Here is a 23,744-nt window from a genome sequence, read left to right as displayed (position 1 = left end):
TACTTTTTAGGAGTTTGATATCCTCAGAGGTGCTTCTCTGTTCCATCTCAAAAATGAGCATTCCCCTTAGATTATATAAACTAATAAAAGCTGTTTTCAGCTGGAAAACCAAAGTGACTTAAATTGCTTTGCTCTTCAAATATCTGGTTTTTGAAAATACAAAATGGATATTTGTGCAACTAGGAACTTGCATAAAGCAAATTTGTTCCCGTACTCTGAGGAAACTTCATATTTGGAAATAAAATATCTTAAAATGTTATGACCGTTAAAATCAGGGAGTCATTTTTCCATGACTAAAACCAACAAAATATATTAAATATTTCTCATTTAAAAATTATAAATCTAAAAGCATCTGCTTCATGGAAGGTTGACAGAGGCTATATGATACTGATGACACTATGCTTTTTAAATGCTTTTGTGTCTGGGAAAAGTTTATAATAAATGTGTAATAAAACCTGATTTAATCATTAAAATATTATTTGTTATACAATAAAAATAATATCTAATTTTTATGAGATACTAAAACTCGGTGCATAGATGTTTCACAGATATTTTATTTATTTTATACAGTGATACTAGGTTGTAGATACCAATTTATCTTCCTTAGACAATGGACTGGGAAGTTCAAAGAAACTTTTTAAGAGGAAGCAAGAAGAGATGGAGCCAGATTTCCATATGAGGAGTCTGGCTCTGGAGCTCATGTTGGAGCTAATACAGTAAGTACATAGGATCTAACTAGTCTAATAATCATTGAATTATACTGAGTGCAATAATTTATGCCAAAAAGATAAGAAAACGTATTGTCAGAGAATAAATGTATTGTTTAACTTTTCTCAGAAAAATTAAACAAACTGACTTGATTATCAGAAGCTCCTTGGAATTATCATCAGAATTATTAATATTGTATGAATAGGGAGAACACTGGATACATGTCTCTTACAAGTGGGCATTTAAAAAGGATGAGAGGATGGCTGTTGATGGCTAGGAACAGGGAAAAGGGTGCAGAGGCCATGGCCTGGGCCACAGTAATCTCCTTGTAAAGTATATCTGGAGAGCTATAAAATGTGCCTTCCTGTTTTCTAAAAATATGAGGACAAGGCTGACTTTAGTGCCACAATGGAAAAATGAAATGTGAACTTAGTAAAGGGTTCTTTCTGGATTAAAATTCACTAACAACATAGACATTTCACATTTACCAGGTTGGCTGGTGGGGTTAGAGGGGATGAAATATAAATATGAATTTACTTAAATTTGACACCTTGCACTTAATTCTACCTTTTGTGTGTGTCCATTCCTCAATTGTAAGACAAATAAGTTTGTTTCAATCATAATCATTGTGAATATCATAGCAATGAACATAGATATGCACATATATCTATAGTTCACTGAAACAGACTCTTGCTGGCACATATACTGGAAGATGATAGCTGGATGCTGTGGTAGTTTTAGTTTCTCAGAAATGTCCATTTTGGTTTCCATAGTGACTCTACCAGTTTACATTTGCAGGAGGAGTATATGGTCCTTCTTTCCCTATAGTCGAGCCAGCATCTGTTGTTTTTTGTTTTCTTGATGACAGCGTTTCTGGATCGGGTATGAAACAATTTCAATATAGTTATGATTTGCATTTCTTTAATGGCTAAGCATATTGAGGATTTGTTTTTAATTGTTCACTATTTTTTTTTCCTTTCGAGAGCTGTCTATTCAATAAACTTGCAATCCCTGGTCCCTGGAAAGTATTATAAAATAACAACAAGAAGGATGAGGAACTGGGGATAGCTACTAGAAAGTTCCAGACACCAGGGAAACATGAGGCTCCCAAGACCCAATGGGGATGACCTTAGCTAGAATGTGCAGAGAAGGGGGAGATAGAACCTGTTGAAATCACCTCCAGCAGAGAGGCATGACCCCTGGTCAAGGACTGGGGCCACCCACACATCTCAAAGTTTTTAACCCAGAAATGCCCCTGCCCAAAGGAAGAACAGGGTCAAAAAATGGAAGAGACTGAAGGAAGGGCCAATAGTGGAATGGCCCCACCTGGGGATCCATCATGTCTGTAGACACTAAACCCCACATTGTTGCTGTGGTCAAGAGGCACTTGCTGAAAGGAACCTAGGGTGGTGGTCCCTGGGGAGGTCTGGCCAGCAACTGACTTGGAGCCAATCATCGGGCTGAACTCAGGGAACCTTATCAGGGAGCTGGCAGAAGGACTGAAGGTGCTGAGGGGAATTATAACCCCAATGGAAGATCAACATAGGCTAGCCTGACCACCCAATTCTCCCAGAGTCTAGACCACCAACCGAAAAGTGTCACTGGAGGAAACCATGGCTCCAGATGCAAATGTAGCAGAGGATGGCTTTGCCTGACAGCAATGGAAGGGGAGGCCCTTAGTCACAGGGAGGTTTGATGCCCCAGGTAGGAGGATGCTGGATCTGTGGGTAGGTAGGTGGGTGGATAGGTGAGTACCCTCATACAAGCAAAGGGAGGGGGACGGTAGATGTGGAACGGGGAGGTTGGTGGAGGGGTAACTGGCAAGTGGGATATCATTTGAGATGTAAATGAATGGAATGATTAATAAAAAAATAAAAAATAAAAAATTTGGAGGATGCCAGTGACAGGCTTACAAATAACCAAAAGAAAAACACAGGGATTTGGAATGGCATAACAGCTACAGTCTGTTTATGGTTTCTTTGCCAAGCACTTCCCCATTATTTCATTTTATTTCTGACAGTCCTCCTGCAAGGTAGACAGAGACGGTTTGATTGTGCTTGGTTTTCTTGTTGTTTTGATAGATGAAGAGCTGAACCTTAGGAAGGTTAAGTGACTTGGAGAGGAGCATTTCAAACAGAAATATTTAACATTGTCAAATGGAGAAAGCCGAACAAGGTGTGAAAGAATGTTCCTGTGTTTGCATGCTACTTACTATGCAAAATAAACGTGGAAATAAGAAGGGAGGAAAAGTGACAAGAGAGCCTCGTACTTGGAGGCACCAGTTATTGGCGAATGCATTAGAATGTGTATCACATACATGATAATCCTAGGATAACCATATGCCAAATTGTAAAGGAACAAGGTCTGGGGTAGAAAAAGGGGATGTCATTTTTTCTCTCTAAATGCACAACTTTCTTCTAGTAAATAGGTTTCAGTATACCAAGAATATGTACATGCGTGGGAAAGTTCTTCTGACTAAGTTTATTATTATAAGAATTTTAAAAGTTTTCCTGGTCAAGTCTTAATAAAACCCAATTCCCTTATCAAGTTTAAAGTGTTTTCCAATAGTGAATAGTAATGAGTAACATCCTGAATAGCTTAACCAGCCATGGCACTCCAATTGGCTTGGAGTATGAGTATACCCCTTTCTCAGTGCTGCTGGCAACTTAGAATTCTCAGATCCATAAACTGTGCACACTCACGGTTCTCCAAATCAAGCCCCTAGCAACCAGTGTTGAGCTTCACTGTCTACCCAACTTCAAACAATGGGCTGATTGTCTACTTCTTGGAAATCCTGTGGCAATGCTTCATTTCCATTCAAGCATGTTTCAGAACTTATCCAGGAACTACAACAGACCAGTGTGGCCAGGACTGGGTTTGGGTGCATATGTATTAGGGAAAACTGTATGCTCTGTGTGAACTTTTAGGAGAAGCCTCTGTTTATTAGCTTATGCACATTCAGTGTATCTATTGTTATAATCTGATGAATAATAGCAAAGAATATCCCAGTAGAGAATAAACCTTACAGAATTCAAGCCAATCCACTATAACAGAAAACAACCTATGTTAAGCCCCTAAGGGCCTTCCCCTTCTTCTGTCTTATAAAAGGAAGCACAAACAACGACCACAACCCTTGAGTACTTTTTCATATGTCCTCTCTGCTTCCTTACAGAGTAAGGTCTACACTGTAATTTACTTGGATTAAGATTTCTTGCTACTTTATGATCTCTGAGTGCCTTTACTTCACTTCCGTGAATAAGACATCAATAATCTGGAAACTTCTAGTCTAGACACTGCCCAATGGAAACAGGAATGAGGACAGGATGTTGTCTAACAGCCCAGCTATTCCAGACTCACTTGGACACTACCACTTTATCCATGTGAACCCTGAGACACCATAGTACAATACAAGATATATTACATCCTATATGATTTCTAAACTTTGCGTGCTGTGTCAAATCAGGATAGGGAAAACATACCCCAGTAAAGCAGCATGCATTCCTTGGTTTCTCTAATGGCCATGGGGGAAAATCCATGTGAACTATCACAAGAGACAGACACGGGGAACAAAATGCACAGATTCTGACATACACACAGATTTTTAAAATTAAACCTATCAAATTCTTCTTCTACTTCATAAACTCAAAACGAAGTACTAAATTACATCTCTCACTCATCAGGTACATGTACATAAATTCAGACATACTCTCATAAAAGAACTTGGTCTGCCAGTGCTTGCTTGTAATTTCAGCTCATGCGTAGGAGCTGGCAGGACTTCAAGTCCAAACCAAGGAATAGGAGAGGTCTCAAACAACAACCACACCACCACTAACAGTGACAATGACATCATCGTCATCATCAATAACAAACTCACTAACAAACACACACACACACACACACACACACACAAAATAAACCTTAAAAAATCCAAGTTTTTCTAAAAAATCTATTTGTTGTGATCTGAGCCACAAGATATTATGCCTTGATTAGAAAACAATACTCTTAAAGATATTAGGCTTTCAGTTGTCATCTATAAATTATTTGAACATGTTAAATTATTTTTGATAGATGACTAATAAGTAGGATTGCTACTGAAGCATCATTGTCATCTCACTGTTTTGCAGAGAAGAGTGTATTTTAGATAACTGAGCGTGCTTTGCGCATGCTTCCTGTTTCCTTTATAAACTCAGATAGTGAAAACACAAAGCAAACTGTCGATAGTATCTACACTTATACACACATCTGGATGGAAAGTGACGGATTTAGACCAACATCCTGCCATTTGAAAACATTTATCTTGATGACATTAAACATCTGGATGTTCCTAAATACCAAGATGTTGCATGTCCTGCAGAAAAAAATTATGCCCTGAAGATAGCTGAATCTTTACCTATCTTCTGTTGATTAAAAATGTGCATTTGCATGCCTGCACATTCTCCTCTATCAGACACATGTGCAATTTTCACTTGGATACAGTAGGCATCACAGGCAGACGTGTCAGGTTTGAATTTTTTGTTATTATTGTTCTTAGTAGATGTCTGAATAGCAGAAAGGCCTTTTATTTCCCTTTCAGAAAATAAAAGTGATAATTGTCATCTCAACAGTGTGAATTGAAAGGTAAAGATTTGCAAAATGAAGGTGCCTCGGTATTTTAGCTTTCATTTCAAATGATACTGGAGTGGGTGGACTGTAGCACAGGCAGTTCCTCAGGGGATGATTAGGAGGTCGAAATGTTACATAAAACATTGCCTCTCCTCTCCCATGGTATAGGTAGGCATTCAGTTCCTTATCATATGCAGTTAGGACAGTCAGGTGAAATGATAGGAGTTTGGACTTCGAAGGGATAATGTTGATGTCCCATGTTCAGAGAGATGATTTGTCATGGGGTTTGTAATAAATACAGATTCTAGCTTTCTGCTTTTTATCGTATCCTAATTTTTCTGCATCATTTAAGACTAAATGTTCAAATTTCAGCCATCTCTTTTTATTCTAATCTAAATGAAGAAAGGCCATTCTTTTATAGGAAAGAAGGCAAACATTATTATAACATAGAATATGTATTTTGGATATTAGCTTAAAATAAAAATTCACATTCTGTTCAACTCTTACCATATTAAATTAATTCCATGTATTTGGTTATAGCACTTCTAAGCCTTTTGAATCAAAATCGCTCGCAGTACATACAAGCAAAGAGACAGTAATATTAAGATGGAAAAAGGTGGCTGAAAGCTGGAAACTATTAGAGCCATAAAGCCACACCCACAACATCACACCTGCATCCTAGGAATGCCTTACCTTTGGGATCCTCCAGGACAGATCCAAAGGCACTAATAACCACATCAGCCTTCAGCCGCACCGTCTGCTCTTCATCTTCCACCCAGTTTCCAGTTTCATCTTGCTCAGTTCGAACAAATTGCATTCCCACAATCTTTCCATCTTTGACTATAACCTTCCGTGGCGAGAGGAAAGGCAAAAATTCACATTTCTCTTCCTTAGCGAGCTCCATCTAAAATAAAAGAAGTAGTAAATAAAACTTGAGAAACGTTGACTATCCAACATAGTAGTTGATCTTTCAACTCAATTTTACATGGTAAGTGATTATAATGCTTTAAATTTATGTGAAACATTTGGGGTTTTTGCTTTTCCACCATAGATGAGTTTCAAGCATTATCTGTTTCCTGTATGTGTGTTGGGGGGGGTGAGGGGGAGGTTGTATTGATTTTGAAATGCAACAGAGAAACTAAAAGTTAGTTCCAGCTGTGGAAATTGCTCTGTGGCAGGGTCCTTAGACAGCAGGTGTGAGACCCTGGGTTCAGTTTCCAGCATTACAAAGGGAAAAAAGTCTTTTCTCAAGTCTTATTTCTTAAATGGTCCATAGCTGGTGATGTGGGACATTCTCAAGTATGGTAATCTATGCTTCTGACATCTTTACTTTTGCAGAATAAGTTCTCCTTGTAATTGCACTAAACAGAAACATTTTTGCTAACTAGCTGCATGTAACTAAACTAGAAAAACCTCAATAAGATGGGTGAGCTAGTCTGTGGGAGCAAAGGCCTAGAATAGGAGGTAGGAAAAGAAAGCTAGAGAAGCTTGGAGTAACTGGGAGAAAATAATTCATTCTTCCTTTTATAACAGCACAGTCATGAGGACCATCGATGAAAATAAATCAGAGACACAAGAACAGACCTCTTGGAAATCTACTTCTTATCTGTAATCCATCCTATCACTGAATGGGAATTGTGTATTTTATGCTTATATAGATTGCCCATTCACACAAACTGCTCATATTCCTTATCTTACTTAGTTTCAGGTGATACCCAGACATTTGTCAATACAATCAGAACTGGTGTGTTGAGTGACTCACAGAAAACAGACTGGCAGTAATCGTACCACTGGAGAGAGCATTCACAACCCTGTGGAAGCCAGGCAGGCCCTTGGGGGGTGGGTGGGGCTTTACTGAGTGATGGATAATTACTGTGAGGCAAAGCAGCTCTTAAATGATCCAAATTATAAAATCTTTGCATGTAGGATACGTTTTTGTTTCCCTGTTGGCACTTGCATAATGTAGCACAAGAAACACTCTCGTGGAGGTTCAAGACAGAGGGGTGATACTAACTTTTGAACATAGTGACATGCTCAAGTAAGTGGCACGGCCAACTGTTCATGGGTTGAATAAGTCAATGCAGCATGTTTATTTACAACTGTCCTACTTTCTGGGCAGGGCATACATAACTATGCCACTGGTATTGCAGAGTATGTCTGGTGGATTAATGTGTGTTGACCTTTCCAGTATTCCATGTCTACTGACAGTCTGCATCTATTTGTATACACAGTCTCTGAAGGTAGTTAGCAAAGTTGCCGCTAAATGTGGAAAAAAGATTAGATATTGCTTGAAAAACAAACACAAATGAAGGGGAAAAAAAGCCTTAAGATTTTCCTCAACATTTTTCTCTTATGGATGGCTTAGGGAACCCAAAACACATGTTATGGCTGAAAACAAACTACATTCTCATTCCTGCTAAGACCACATCATGACTTATGTTTTCGTTTTCGAATTGATCTAGACATTCTAAGGCGTGCATCGTGGTTCATCCAGCATCTGAGGAAACCAAGATCATGGAAACTCCACCTCTCTGACCATATTCTTTGTAAGCAGGGGGGAAGAATTGAAGATCAGAAATGTCCAAGTGGATTCTTGTAAGCTTTATCTCTGGGTGAATTTCCTTTGTGCCTTAGTTTTCCCGGTCCATCGTTCCTGTCTTAGGCAGCCTTCCCAGTCAGGTTCCGTCATCATGCTCTGGGTTACAGCTCAACCCAGAAATCTGGGAAGATCTTCACATGTTGTTTCCTCACAATGAGATGTCATACTAGGACAAGGGAATTCAGTATAAGGCAACAGTGACCCAAATGAAATAAAACAGATTTGTAGAAGTTATAAGTATTCAGTTGAGCTTGCGCATCCCTGTTTTAAGACAATACCAAGAGTTAGGAATTTCAGCAGCAGATGGCAACATGCTCTCTGTGTTCTCTCATGGCCTTTCATTTGTGTGTCCAGATCCTACGCCACCATGATGCTCTAATATCTCAGGGTTGATAATTTACTGAAGAGGTTGAGCTCCTTTGAGCCCTGTGTTACTGTGTCCGGAGGGTTAGCACTATGAATACTGCCCTTCTATCAGAGTTTGCTGAATTCCTTTCTCATATCTGTAGAGTTGTGTGAATAGCCTATGGGACTGTGCACATAAATCACACTTCATGCAGCCGTTATTTTGCCATTAAATACAATTATTTACTATCACTCACTTTATATACAAGGGGACAATTATCAATAGAACCCAAGAAAATATCATCTAACTTTATGTATTTATCAGGAAAGTCCTCATATTGTCTTGGGTAGAAGGATATTGAAATCATTATTAGACTTATAAGAAATAAATTATTAGGACCATGAGATAATAGGCATAAAAACTTATACACCAGGTAAAATATAATTTTAATAATTTTGGAATATAGCATATAGTGATTCTTTCACATTTAAAATTGCATTTTTATTCATTTTATTTTGTGTGAGTGTATTGTGGGTGAGTTATGTGTTATGGCATGCATGTCGAGGTCCAAAGAAAGCTGAGTTAGTTCTCTCCTCCCACCATGTGCGTCCTGGGCATCTAATTCTGGGCATCGAGTTTGGTATCACAGTCTTTATCTGCCAAGTCATCTTGCCAGCCTAATTTCACTTCTTATCGGTATGCCTGATGAAAATAAATGACTGTATCAGGTATTTTTTTTCAATACTTTACCATAACATTTTATCTTCCTACTGAAGATAGTTTACAACAGCTATACATTAGTTATTACAAGACATTGCTTCAGACCAATCTTTTCTTCCCATTGTGGTACAAAAGGCCAACACAACACTACTTGTCCTCTCGATTTTACAGACCAAACACCCAGCCCCAGGAACTTTGCTACATAGCAGCTTCATCCCGTCTAAAATGCATGCAGCTTAAATACCTAATCTGAATATGTAAAATCAAAATCGCAAAAAAAAAGTCCAATATGTTTTTTTTTTTTTTTAAGATTATGTCAGGAATGAAAAATTCACTCCTAGTCTCATTCAGTGGTTACAGTGAAAATGTACACACAGAGAAGTGATCTTTAAAATTTCCTTCATGGTATATGTATAGATGAATACTAAATAAAAATTATTCTAATGTTCATATTTAGGTTGCACCTCCAGGATAGGTAATCAATCATGCCTATGCAAATATTTTATTTTCGCCTTTAAAATCCAAAGTCTGAAACACTTCAGTTAATAAGCATTCTGCATCCATGTTATAAATATGTGTTTATTTCCCCTTTGGAGAAAAGAAGCATCATATCAAAAAAGCATATTTAAAGCAAGGCAGAGCTTACTTAGATAATACTCTTTATGTAATGTGATGATTTGGCTGACAGCAACTTGGGCATGATCTTCATGTTTCCTGAGGAAACCCTGTGCACTACACAATGTGTGAAATAATCATGCTACATCTGCATGATTACAGGGACGTAGATCTGCTTAGGACAGTGAAGAACATTGTTAAATGTTCATGGATGAACCACATAGAGAAAGCTGGATTTGGTTGTACTAGTCTCTCTGAGGGAGAAACAGTGAAATTTCAAAAGCTTGGCATGTTGATAATACACAGATGAGTAGAGAGGTAGTGGTGGTTTTGCACACAGCTAAATCGGGGCAGTTGGTTTTTTGATATAGAGGTGTAGCGAGGGCACAGATTTAGCTAAACTCAGTAGCAGGTGTCTTTGTAGGGGTGCAGTTCTCAGGCCATAGATAGCCAGAGTGAGAGAGCTACAGTCGACATTTTCTTTATACACTATCAGCATTCACAGATAGACCAGGGAAGGCTTTGGTATTTCCTTTGAGGCTGAGCCTGTGGGGAAGGCTTTGCCATTTTCCCATGGGTGGGTCTGAGGCTCTGGAGTCCTTGACATGCTGACTCAAGCCAACAACACACATTCACTTGGGAATGTACTTCCTCTAGTCTTCTTCTGCTCTCCACTCAGTGTGACTGTGCTTCCTGGTACTGAGACTTGCCGCCACAAATATAACAGGAAATGCCATAGACAGAGATCAGAAAGTTGGAGGGATAGAGAGCTTCCTTGGAGAAGAAGAGAGTCAAGCCTTCCTGTCAAAATAAATGAAGAATTGCCTTATACCCACAAAAGTCAGGAACCAAAGAATAGGTTCATGAACCTAGTCTCATAAACAAATTAATAGAGACTTACAAAACCTAGATAAAGGCTAAATTAGGGATGAGGCAGCTTTTACAATGTAGAATAAAGAAACAAAGACTGGGCTATCTCAAGTGGAAAAATAAAACTGTTGAACTTTACATATATTTAGTAAACTACTTCACAAAGCTCTTTAATTACAGAAATAATATATTATTAAAATTTCTATCTTACATGTCAAAAAATCATATTCAAGTACTCAATGATTAATAGTTTTAAACAAGCATGCTTTCAGATGAATGCCAGCAAGTATGGCACATTCAAGAGCATCAGGTCAGGGCACCTATCCTATCTATTCCTGTTCAAAGGACCAGCACAAAACAGACTTCAAATATTTTTTTCCAGAATGAGTGATAAATGGTTAAAACAGTCTGGAAGATATGCAAAGTAATGAAATTAAAAATAGCTAGTTGTAGATGTTGGTGACTGGCTTTAAAATTCCTCTCATAGGTACACAGAAGGTAAGTTACCAGGCCATAATCCTATCTTTCAGAGTGAAAAAAAAAGAATAATATTTTTGTTCTCAATTACTATCAGAATATGCTAGAGGTGATCAACCAATTGTCTAGCTATGTTTATATTCTTAATATTTTAGTATTTGTAAAAGCCAGCTTTCTATGCTAAGTAATTCACAATGTCAGTACTAGGTCTCCTTCATACTTGAAGTTGATTAATGATCATTAATAAACAGTAAGTATGAGAATCTGGTATACAAGTGCAGCTGTCATGGCATACCACCTATTTGCATTTTTAATAGTATTGCAGTACTAGTTAGCTTTCTCTTCACTGTGTTCAAAAATCTAGGGAGACTATCTTGTGTGACAGAAGTCTTATTTTAACTAATCCTTTTAGGTTTGTTCGATCCATGTTTGGTAGGTTCCATGTAGAAGAACTTTTTCAACTCACTTTGATCAGCAAGAAGACTGGGAAGGAAGGAGTTAGAGACACAACAAAACAGAGACAGAGAGACAGAAAAGTGTACTAGGGGAAAAAAAATTCTCCAGGACTTAGCCACCACCATCTATGTCATTAAAGTAGACCCATTTGCAAATGTTCACACAACCTCTTTAAATAGCAAATGCTTGCTATTAAAGGACCAAGTGTTTAACACATGAGTCAGTGTGGGACATTTCATATTCAAAGTCAGGCTGTTCTTACATGGGATAACTGTTTCATCCAACAAAGATATGAACGTCTCCCATTCATATATTCATCAGTAATTACTCAGGGAAGACAGTAGTAGGCAAGTAGGCAGCATCAATTTTCCACTGTGAAAGAGTTAGACTCAACAAGTCAGTTTGTCACCTTCTTTTCAGAAAGTTTTTGAAAACTTAAAAAATTTTTTTTCTTGGCTTTGATTTTCACTTCCATATTTAGGAAAGATATATGGTTGAAGCTAAGTAAAATAAAAATAGTTCACTACCGCATGCAATAATGATAATCATTTTAATGATTAACTTTATGTAATGTGATGATTTGGTCTGATTAATATTACAGGCATCATACTGCAGAAATTATGAAACAACTTAATTTACTATAATTAAAAGCATGATGTCAACTCATTTTTAGATTGCATATAGGCAAGGCAAGCATAGCTTACAAACCATAACGAGCAGAATCAAAACCAGCATATATTAAATTCTGTAGTAACTTCTAATTATGCCAAAGTTTTACAAGCAATATGAAGAAACAATATTCTTTATGAAAAGGAAGCTGTAAGATCAGTACAGTATATTTTACTATTTATCAATCTGATAAGAACACACACACATACACACCCCCCCCCCCACACCCCCCCAAAAAAAAAAAAAAAAAAAAAAACCCAAAACCAAGTGATTTGTAATCAAGATTGCTTAGTAATATTTCATGGTCCATGTTAATCTTGGAAAATATCTTATTTTATCACTGTTAAATATTGCGAATATTTATAGCTCCACAGTCAAAAGCATGCATAAATTTGGCCCAATATTATGTAGCTCCTACTACAAAATTGCTATTACTTGTCAAAGGCAATAAAATGATACTGGACTTTCAAAAATCCTTCATATTGTCAAAAAGTCAGCAATGGTGCTAATGATCACATGGTAAATAATTCTCTATACTGCCATATTTTAGTTGGATTTCTGAGCCTTCTTCTATTCTCACCTGTGTACTTTTTTTTTTTTAAATAAAATCCAAATCTAGCAGGTTGTCTTTTAAGTGAGCTTATCAAAACCCCTGGTCCTCAATGTATAATCCTGTCCAAATCTGATTTTTCCCCATTATCTGCCATGTTCAAGGTACTATCTAATCACCCTAACCTAGCATTAGAAAGAATACTGCTACTTAAAAAGAACCAAGAGAATTGAACCGAATTCTGGAAGACTCCACTTTTGAATATTTTATTTCACTAACTGCATCTCATCCATTGTCTTTATTACTATTTCTCTGTGTTATATTTGGCGCTGATGCCTCATCTAAAGCGTCACAATGAACACTGACTCTCAAGAGTGAGTTGTTCTTGTAAATATGAGCTGTTCCTGTTCTGTGTTAAACTTAGAGTTTACATGAAAGTGAATAGATGGGCCTGGATATTTCAGAACCCTAACATTAGTCTATTCAGAATCTCTATCATGTATAACAGGGAATTTGTCCAAATATGAGGTATGTTTTACATGGGATAAGCAGTAAATTTATTAACTTGCGAATGACTCTTGTTATCTGACAATCTCCAACTGAACACCTTGGCATCTCTCTCTCTCTCTCTCTCTCTCTCTCTCTCTCTCCCTCCCTCCCTCCCTCCCTCCCTCCCTCCCTTCCTCCCTCATTCTCTGTGTGTGTATATGTATGTGTGCATTTGTGTGTATCTCTCATATACATAGACACACAATATTTACAATACTACTTCTACTACTACTACTACTACTACTACTAAATAGATATTTTTCAAAAATGACGTGGAAGTTTATAGTAGAAAATATTGCTACACAAATTTGCAGCTAGTCTTTAATAACAGTCAAGAACTTTCTGATGTGACAGAGTTAACTGCTAGTGAGTTCTGAAATAGAAACTCCTCTTTCTAATGTGAAAAGTGTGGACAAAATAAGGAAGGTCATCTCAGCAGTAACTGGGACTTGTCTCAATCCCCCTAGAAATGTGCTTTTGAATACAAAGCTTGTAATTTCAAATGGGCATCTTGATCTATGAAATGTTAGGGCAGGGTATACCTCTTAGAAAACTATGGATCTGGGAGCTGCACAGTCATATAAGCTGCATAAGTAAGTTGGATCCAGAATTAGCTGTCTTTTCTGTGAAAGGTGGACCTACTCACACTTCCTAGATTCAGCTTGACCTGAGTTAAAAGAAATACTGCATGATGAGACCTGTCAGTGGTAACTCACTTCCTCTCGGTTGCCTTACACCTTCTATTTACTTCTATCCATTGGATTAGTAATAAATCTTGAAATGGAGTACTACCAAAAATGCTAGATTGGTTTTAAAATCTAATAGCATACTTATTTAGGGGACCCCATGCTCAGTACAATGGTTGGCTGTGAGCATCCATCTCTGTATTTGTCAGGCCCTGGCAGAGCCTCTCAGGAGACCTCTATATCAGGCTCCTGTCAGCAAGTACTTCTTTGCATCAACATTAATTAGTGTCTGGTTTTGGTAACTGTATATGGGATGGATCCCCAGGTGGGACAGTCTCGGGATGTCCTTTCCTTCAGTCTCTGTTCTATGCTTTGTCTCCATATTTGCTCCCTTAAGCATTTTGTTCCCCTTCTAAGAAGGACCGAAGCACAAAAACTTTGTCTTGAGCTTCACATGGTCTGTGAATTTTATCTTGGGTATTCCAAGCTTTTAGGCTAATATCCACTTATCAGTGAGTGCATACCATGTGTGTTCTTTTGTGATTGGGTTACTGCACTCAGGATGATATTTTCTAGTTCCATCCATTTGCCTAAGAATTTTGTGACGTCATTGTTTTTAATAGCTATGTAGTACTCCATTGTGTAAATGTAACACATTTTTTTGTATGTTCTTTCCAGCTTCTGGCTATTATAAATAAGGCTGCTATTTACATATTGAAGCATATGTCCTTGTTATATGTTGGAGAATCTTTTGGGTATATGCCCACGAGTGGTATAGCTAAGTCCTCAGGTAAAGATCTTTACTAATCCTACATCTGATAGAGGGCTAATATACACAAAGAACTCAAGAAGTTAGACTCCAGAGGATCAAATAACCCTATTAAAAATGGGGTACAGACCTAAACAAAGAATTTTTATCTGAGAAATATCGAATGTCTGAGGAGCAACTAAAGAAATGTTCAGCATCCTTAGTCATCAGGGAAATGCAAATCAAAATAACCCTGAGATTCAGAATGGCTAAGATCAAAAACTCAGGTGACAGCTGATGCTGGGTAGTATGTGGAGAAAGAAGAACACTCCTCCACTGTTGGTGGGATTACAAGATGATACAACCACTCTGGAAATCAGTCTGGTGGCTCGTTAGAAAATTGGACATGTTTTCTTTATTTTAAAAAACTGACTGAGGTCAGTTAATGCTACCTTTGTTCCTAGAGGGAAGCAACCATCGAATGAAGCTGGAGCTATACTCTTTTATTTATTTATTTATTTATTTATTTATTTATTTATTTATTTATTCATTTATTTATTTTTATATTTTTTATTAGGCATTTTCCTCAATTACATTTCCATCCCATAATCAGCCTCCAAACGATGACACCATTGCATACACTAGCAAGATTTTGCTGAAAGGACCCTGATATAGCTGTCTCTTGTGAGACTATGCTGGGGCCTAGCAAATACATAAGTGGATGCTCACTGTCAGCTATTGGATGGATCACAGGTCCCCCAATGGAAGAGCTAGAAAAAGTATCCAAGGAGCTAAAGGGATCTGCAACCCTATAAGTGCAACAACATTATGAACTAACCAGTACCCTGAAGCTATGCTCTTAATGACAGAACTGACACTCCCTCTGCAGCAGCAACCAGTTGTCAATATCTATTCAGCAAGGGATGGTGTCTTTTGAGTCCCTGACTCAGTCATTCTGGAATTTAGTTGTATTATAATTTTTGGTTCAGAAATTAGCAGGGAGTGAATAATAGAGTGCATAGCATTTTAAAATCTACCTGCCCCCACTGGCTGTATCCACAATTAGGTCAGTCATCCTTAAAAACATAAGATATCCTTAAAAAAAACCCTAAATGCCTCTTCAAAATGTAAGCATTTTGAACATGAAGAAGTGTGTTAGTCTATATGAAAGCTGTGTTCCACATTGGATAAGTACTGCAGTCTGTTCACTGAGTCACACTTGGGTCACTGGATCAAGGCACTGTTGAGCTACAATACCCAGCATTTCAATGTAAAGAATTACTGAGAGGATGCAAAATGACTTTGAACAGGCATCATAAAACTTCCAACTTCTAGGGAGAAAAGAATGTTTCTCTGGTACTCCTTTATGATTGATGATATTCCCTTAAAGCTGACTAGCTCTCAATGTTCTTCACCTTAGATTTTGCTGTAGTAAAGCAATAGTGACTGCTATTGTAATGTTTCACAAAAAAGATGATCCCATATAACTTTGTGTCTTGGAGGTATCTTTTTCAATTTTGAAATGACTAGCTATGCAAATTCTGTTCAAATTACAATCCTGTCTTCTTCTATAAAATGTCAGCCTTTATGTATTCTGATATATTTTCATTAAATTCAATGTTTTAATATATTGCTTGACAATATTTTCTGGTTTTCTTAGTCCTTGGTTAAATTTAAAGAGTCAAGGGACCATGAAAAATTGTTGAAGTTAATTTGATAGTGTGTCCTATTTTTAATAAAGGCAGCATAGGGAATACAGGGGTTGATTTAGTCTACAATTCCAAGTTACAATCCACTCTTTGAAAGCAGCCAAGGAGGTAAGAGTTTGAGATACTTATCCCCACTATACTCGCAGCTAAGAACTTAAGGAAGCAATTGTACTCTTGCTACCAGCTTGCATCATTGCTCTCAGCTGCCTGCCTTCATTTTTGATATCTCAGAGACCATCTTAAGGAATGGTGCTGCCTACGATAATTAGGGTCAATAGACAAACAAGAAAATTGTTCACAAGTCAACCTAACCTAGATAACTACTCAATTGAGATATTTTTCTAAGGCTATTTTAGGCTGTAGCCAGCTGTCATTTAAAAGTAACCATCCTATGTAATGAAAAATGAAAATTTAAAGTTAAAGAAATAACTTATATGAAATATATCTAAAATAGTTTTGAGACATGTCAATGCATAGTAAGTATTTTATACCTATTTAAAATATTACATAAAATATAACATGAATTACTGATCTGTTAATTTAAAGTGAAAACTATTCTATTCTTGGAGTCAAATTATGAACTGAATAAAACAACCAGTGCAAGAAGCCTGCATTTTAATTTGTGAAATTAGTATAAAGAAATAACAATCCTATGTAGTGAGTGTCAGACAAGCATAGAAGGCCATAAAGGTCTCGAAATAAGGGTGAATTAAGGAGAGATCAGAAGAAATCTTCAGAGAAAAAAAGAATCTTTAGGGAAGGTCTTGAGAGAGAGAGTCATATCATCCTTTTTAGAGAAAAATCATTACTTGTGAAGTAGATGAAGATATGCTACTGCTATGACTGAAATCCCAAGTACTCAAGAAGATGAGACTAGAGAGTCGCAAATTCAAGATTTGCTTGGCTCACACAGAGATTCAAGGCTCACCTTCATAGCCTTAGAAGACTTTATCTCAAAATATAACTAACAAAAGGGGCTAGGAATGTAGCTCAGAGGCAAAATAATTATGTTAAACCAGGTTTATATTTAACATTCAGAACTATAATAGCAATAATTCTTGTGTCCTTTTCTTTAACTATTCTTTTTAAGTGCTATTTACAGACTAAAATGTGGATTTAATAAATGACTGTAATTCAGGTGAGGTGGAACTTTTCTATGATCCCAGTCCACAGGAGGCTGACACAGGAGGATTAATTGGCCTCATCTGGCTACACAGTAGTTCAATGTTCATCTCAATTACATGGAAATCCTTTTTTTTTAAAATAAATGAATAAATAAAATAATTGTATTTTCAGATTTCCATCTTATAAGAAATCTTGGATGTGTATGAGCTTTTGTTGGGTCTTGGCCTGTTAGCAGTTCTCTCTTTCATATTTTTCTCTTGAGTAGTCAAATTAACAACTTTGTCCATACAAATGGAATGTTTACAAACCATGTAGCTCCAGCCCTGATATCACAGATGGAAAATGCAGACTAGGTTTATCATCAGGCACCCACACGCTCCAACTTTCAGTTCAAAATCTATTCCTTCTAACTGCTCACACTACATTGAACTAACGTAACTTTCCATCAGGTATACACATCCAGACTCCTGGAATGTCATGTCTCTGCAATCAAAAAGTATTCGATATATATTCATGATGTTAGCACTCCAAGAGCCCTTAACTGCCATTAATTAACTTCGTTTGCCTGGGGCAGTTGTGTGTGTTTACTTGTTTGTTCTTGACTCTCCTTGGTCAATCATGCTAACAAGTCTCTGATCACATTCTGGGAAGAACTGCTCTTGAAAGATTCGCAGGTGACAAACTCGGATTAGGCCACTGCGGGTAGCTACCTTACTGGAGAAACTACATTTGTAAGTCTATACAGGTTCTTTACTAAAATTAGTCTCAGGTTAATGTTTCTTATAATTAAAAACAAAAGCTAGGGAAGCATCTGTTAATGGCACAAAAATAAATAAATAAATAAATAAATAAATAAATAGATAGATAGATAGATAGGGAATCAAGATACAAAGTATCAAACAAGGAATGTAGCTTTAACACTGTCATGTATTGCTAAAAATGCTATGTATGGGGACTACCAGTTGTGTCCCATAAAAGATATATTGTGGGGTATGTGTATTGTCCCCAAAGGATTAAGTTAATGGGTATATTCTTTCATATGGAAATATATTATTTCAAAAATCACAGTAAAACACATTTTGACTAATGGACCAAAGGATCTGGCATAAACTTTTATATTAAAATAATAAGGTAGTCTTTATTATCAAGACAACCAATCCTTTAAATAACTAAGATTTTGGTAACACACAAATCTAATCAAACCAGTTACTATCCTGATACACCAACAGAGGCAATAGCACACATATGCCAACAGAATAAAAGATGACATATGTAGCTCACTTTGCTGACATTTAGAAACTAAGTAGGTATATGACAGATTCCTGCAATATCCTTCATGAGTGGGATTTCTTATTAAAACTAATATTGAGCCATATTCTTCTCCACCGTAATCAATAACAACTACAGAGTCATTCCTTAACCTTATCGTTTAAATTGATCAAGTTAAGTAGGTCTATTGAGTCCTGACCTTCATACCTCCTTTTAGGGATTCCCAACCGCCTACAGCATTCTGGCGGTTCTGTCTGATATGTCAACAGCTTTTAATACCAGCATTTTGGGGGATTCTGTTATCCTGTGAAATTTAATCTCACCTATTTAAGCTTGCAGAAGTACTGGAGGGAATTATTAACAGATTTCCCCTCATCTTCTTAAAGGATAGGACTGAGTGATTGGCTGGTTTCCCCAAGGACTGAGGGCTGAGAATAGCTAGTGTGTCAGTAGCATCCTATTTAGCATGTGTGTGAGGCCACTAGGGAGCCTGAGAGACATTTGGAATCAGAATTACATCAATATGCTGATGATGCCTCCCTATCTTCATCTCATCAAACCTATATCCTTCAGCATTAATGCTTTCTTAACTAAGATGGAAAGTGCCTCCAAACAGCACACTGCTTATGGTTCTAATTAGACAGCTGGAAACTCATTGATGATACATTAGAGCAGTGGACCAGCAGCCTCAGCATCACCAGGGAACTTGTTAAAATGCAAATTCTCAGGCCTACTCCAAACTTACTCTTAGAGAAACTCAGGGGGACAGGACCCAGAGGTCTGTGTTCAGCAATGTGATTTTTGACCCACTCTAAATGTTAAAAGCCTGTGCATTAGAGAAACAACTTGTATTTGTCCTTGATTTTTTTTTTTTTTTTTTTTGGTTTTTCAAGCCAGAGTTTCTCTGTATAGTCCTGGCTGTCCTGGAACTCACTTTGTAGATCAGGCTGGCCTCGAACTCAGAAATCTGCCTGCCTCTGCTGCCCAAATGCTGGGATTAAAGGTGTGTGCCACCACTGCCGGGCTTTGTCCTGAAAGTTTTATTCTGAGATGTTTCCTAGTGTTATTGATTGAAATATTTTTGGATGCAGAAATATTGATATTGACAATTGTGGTAGTTTGAATAATAATATAGAAAAGTTCCCCATCAATATGGGTGTTAGAACACTTGGTTCTCACATGGTGGTGCTGTTTGAGGAGGTGATACAGTCATATCTAGGAAGTACATCACTGGTGTGGACTTGGAGATACCATAGTCTTGCACTACTTCAAGTGATTTTTCTGCTTCATTTTGTTGTTGAGGTTTTGATCTCTCAACTTGTTCCTGCAACCTGTTGCAGGTACCCTTACCCTAATGGATTTTCCATCTGGAAGAATATACCCAAAGAAATTTCCTCCTATTAGTTTCCTTGGCTGTAGTTTTTTTTTTTATCACAGCAACAAAAATAAATATATAATTAATATATAATATAATAAACAATGTTATTAACCACAGCCACAGAAGGCACAGTTTCAAGCAAGTTACTAACTTCTGTATTCATTCACATCTATTATTAAAGGTTCAGAAAATGTCTGGTTGGTCTGCTTTCTCCTCTCTCAAAGAAAGAATATTGGATTGAAGTTTTAGATATATGGATGCTGAAGTACTCAGTGATGAGATAATGTGTTAATAAAGAAACCATGTCATTTGAAACTTTCACCCAAGTACAAATGATTATATGTTATATTTACTTGACAGAAAAGCTAATATAGGCTTTTTTCTCAAATATTCATTTCCTGTAAGTAAATAGAGTGTGGCAGAAACATGGGTGTGTGGAGAGAAGGGAGCATATGAGAAATTAGAGAAATATAGAAGAGTTGGGATACTATGTTATTTAAAAATAAGTCCGTGAACATGGTCTCTCAAATCCCATGTATTGGAGTAGATAAATGCTACTTGACCTCCACCATGCTAACATCCTAATTCCATTGAAAACATTAAATGTTCTTTAGAAGTATTCAAAGCCAAGTAATGACCATAATGAATGAGCATGCAAACTTATAAGTGCTGGAATATCCCAATTCAGAATATCATGGCCACTGGCTAGATACTCTAGCCTGAAATACACACACACACACACACACACACACACACACACACACAGAGAATAATGTTAATACATGACACTAATTACACATCCCATGTTGTGGTTTTCCCTAAAATTATTGCATGAGTCCTCTAAAAATTTAAAATTCAGTAAACCTCAGAGATTAGTGGAAGAAATCATAGCTTTGAGCCTCTCTAGAGAATCCCACTGCTTCAACTGTTTATTGAACACTTTGTATCATTGATTGATTAGAAAAATGATAAAACTGAGCAAGGAAGATGACCACAGGATTTGATTTCATGCATATAAATGTCAAGTCATTTTAAGAATATATAAAACTTTTGGTTACTTGTAAGTTAATAATAAAGACACAGTAATTCTAGATATAAGTAAGCCACAGAACAACTGGAATTCTACTAAATCTCTGCCAACTACAAGCAACTTGTGCTCCCAGGGTGCATTCCTTCTTAATACCCTGCAACCACACCCATCCTATTGCATCTAGCGCCCTACTAAGTTACACCTACAGTTACACATCTTCAATTCTGTATTCTATCACACTGACCAACAGTCTACTTCTTTTAGCCACTAACCAACCTTCTTGTGTCTATGTCTACAGTCCCACAGTCAAAATTCTGCAGAGTAGCAAATCTAAAAGCTATCATGGTTCTTCATCATTCTCTATACAAAACAGTCCCAAGGTTTTAATTTCTACCAAGTAGAAGCTTTTAAATGACCACAATTACTGACCAAATTCTCATAGGCAGCCCACAGTTTTCATCTTCTGTTCACATGAGCTCTCTAGGAGACTTCCTCTGTTATGATTAAGAACATTTAACTATGTGAACAGTGCTTATTACTGGATGCCAATCTTTGCTTAATGTTATCAATATATGCAAAACTATCTAGAAAGACCTACAAACCACTCTACTTATGAGAGAAATCCCTATCTTTCCTCCTACCACGCTCTGCACACAAGCAAACTCTTGGCCACTCTATATGTCCTCACATCAACAAAGTTTTCCATAGAGCAATATGGAATATTGAACAATATTTTTCAATATACCGCAGATGGTACAATATATTTACTTTCCATATAAACAAGTACATTGAGCATTTGTTTAGTCCCTTACCTATTTCCTAACTATACGTTTTATGATGGCATGAAATTCTCTAGGATATGTTCAATTCACTTGAACTAATGCCTATTATACATTAAGTAGTCACTCAACATAAGGTACATGAATACACACGTTTACCTTCCTAAGTAATTACCCAGTCTGAGTTTTTTGTTTTGTCTTTTTTTTTTCCTGAGTTTTATGTAACACAGAAAAGGCTGCCATATATTTCTGGTTATTCTTTCTAATGGAAGATGAAGAGATATGATGATACTATCAGGAATGAAATATTTAATACTGCCATTTGGGGTGGAAAATTTTGTTTATGGAATGTCTCCCAAAAGTTACATCCAAAAGCTTCTATCTCACTCAACAGTGTTATTAGGAGGTAACAGAAGCTCTACAAGGTGGACTGAATTGGAAGACATGTGTCATTGACGTAGTGACCTTGTTACTTGTTTCTATCAGGAATCTGCTAACACTGGCCTAAAATAAATCTGTTTTGTTCAATTTTGCTTTCTTTTTTTTTCTTTTAAATGCCAATTCATGAGATTAACTTCTATGTCCAACCCTCAAGAGTCAACTTTTGGTCATGAAACATTTTAAATCATAGGAATAGATGAACAGAATTTAAGATATTTAGTCTAAAGAGTGTTTCATTAATTTGTTACATTTCCCAAGTCCAATAATATGCAAAGCAATGAAAATTAAGTAAAATCAGTTACTGTTTCTCTTTTAATTTTGGCTACTTAAATTTGTAGGACGAGGTAAGTGAAGTGAACTCATTAATGCCTAAAAGTGTAATCCAGAAGCAATTCTTAGGATTCTAGGAACACCTCAGAAAATACATCTTAAAAGTGCAGATGGAGTAAAACCCACTGAGGATGGCTGATGCTTGCAGTCCAGCTATGAAGGAGGGGTGATGGACCATTTACTAAGGTCAATTTGTCTTGCGGTTAATCCACATCTGCCAATTACCCACCAACTGCAGTTATAATTCCTGCTGGATCGAGAGCGTCCAAACATGTGTGGGCATTCCCAAGTAAATCATATTCAAAATGCAGATTTGAATAAAATAGGTAATTTATCTTTTCATACATATGCTCAGTCTAAGGCCTGGCAACTAATATACCTTTTATAAAATATCATCTTTTTTCTGAGACCATTCCAGTTGGAGAGATCATGGTGTAGACAACCAGCTGATGTTTTCATAGAAGACCAGTCAGATGAAATGATGTTAAATCTGTCATCTTTAGTAAGTTCACTAAATACTGAATCTGAGCAGTGTTTATATGGAAGTTCTTTTAAAGTGCTCTGCTGAAATTTCATTCAATTGTCCTATTTTTTTAAATATTTTTATTAGGTATTTTCCTCATTTACATTTCCAATGCTATCCCAAAAGTCCCCCATACCCTCCCCACCACTCCCACTTTTTGGCCCTGGCGTTCCCCTGTACTGGGGCATATAAAGTTTGCAAGTCCCATGGGCCTCTCTTTCCAGTAATGGCCGACTAGGCCATCTTTCGATACATATGCAGCTAGAGACAAGAGCTCCGGGGTACTGGTTAGTTCATAATGTTGTTCCACCTATAGGGTTGCAGATCCCTTTAGCTCCTTGGGTACTTTCTCTAGCTCCTCCATTGGGGGCTCTGTGGTCCATCCAATAGCTGACTGTGAGCATCCACTTCTGTGTTTGCTAGGCCCTGGCATAGTCTCACAAGAGACAGCTATATCTGGGTCCTTTCAGCAAAATCTTGCTAGTGTACGCAATGGTGTCAGAGTTTGGAAACTGATTATGGGATGGATCCCCGGATATGGCAGTCTCTAGACGGTCCATCCTTT

General features: G+C 37.1%; 1 protein-coding gene across 1 annotated transcript in view; it reads right to left on the bottom strand.

Annotated features, from left to right (window-relative positions):
- Positions 1-23,744, bottom strand: part of Dpyd (dihydropyrimidine dehydrogenase) — an 849,196-nt gene that overhangs the window by 490,944 nt on the left and 334,508 nt on the right. The window contains exon 11 of the mRNA XM_021158977.2: positions 6,004-6,214. Within this exon, the coding sequence (XP_021014636.1) occupies positions 6,004-6,214 (211 nt within the window). The remainder of the gene's footprint in view (positions 1-6,003; positions 6,215-23,744) is intronic.

The sequence above is a fragment of the Mus caroli genome, chromosome 3 (genome assembly GCF_900094665.2).
Source record: "Mus caroli chromosome 3, CAROLI_EIJ_v1.1, whole genome shotgun sequence".
Taxonomy (NCBI): domain Eukaryota; kingdom Metazoa; phylum Chordata; class Mammalia; order Rodentia; family Muridae; genus Mus; species Mus caroli.
The sequence above is the reverse complement of the archived record's forward strand: the minus strand, read 5'-3'. Positions and strand labels throughout refer to the sequence as shown.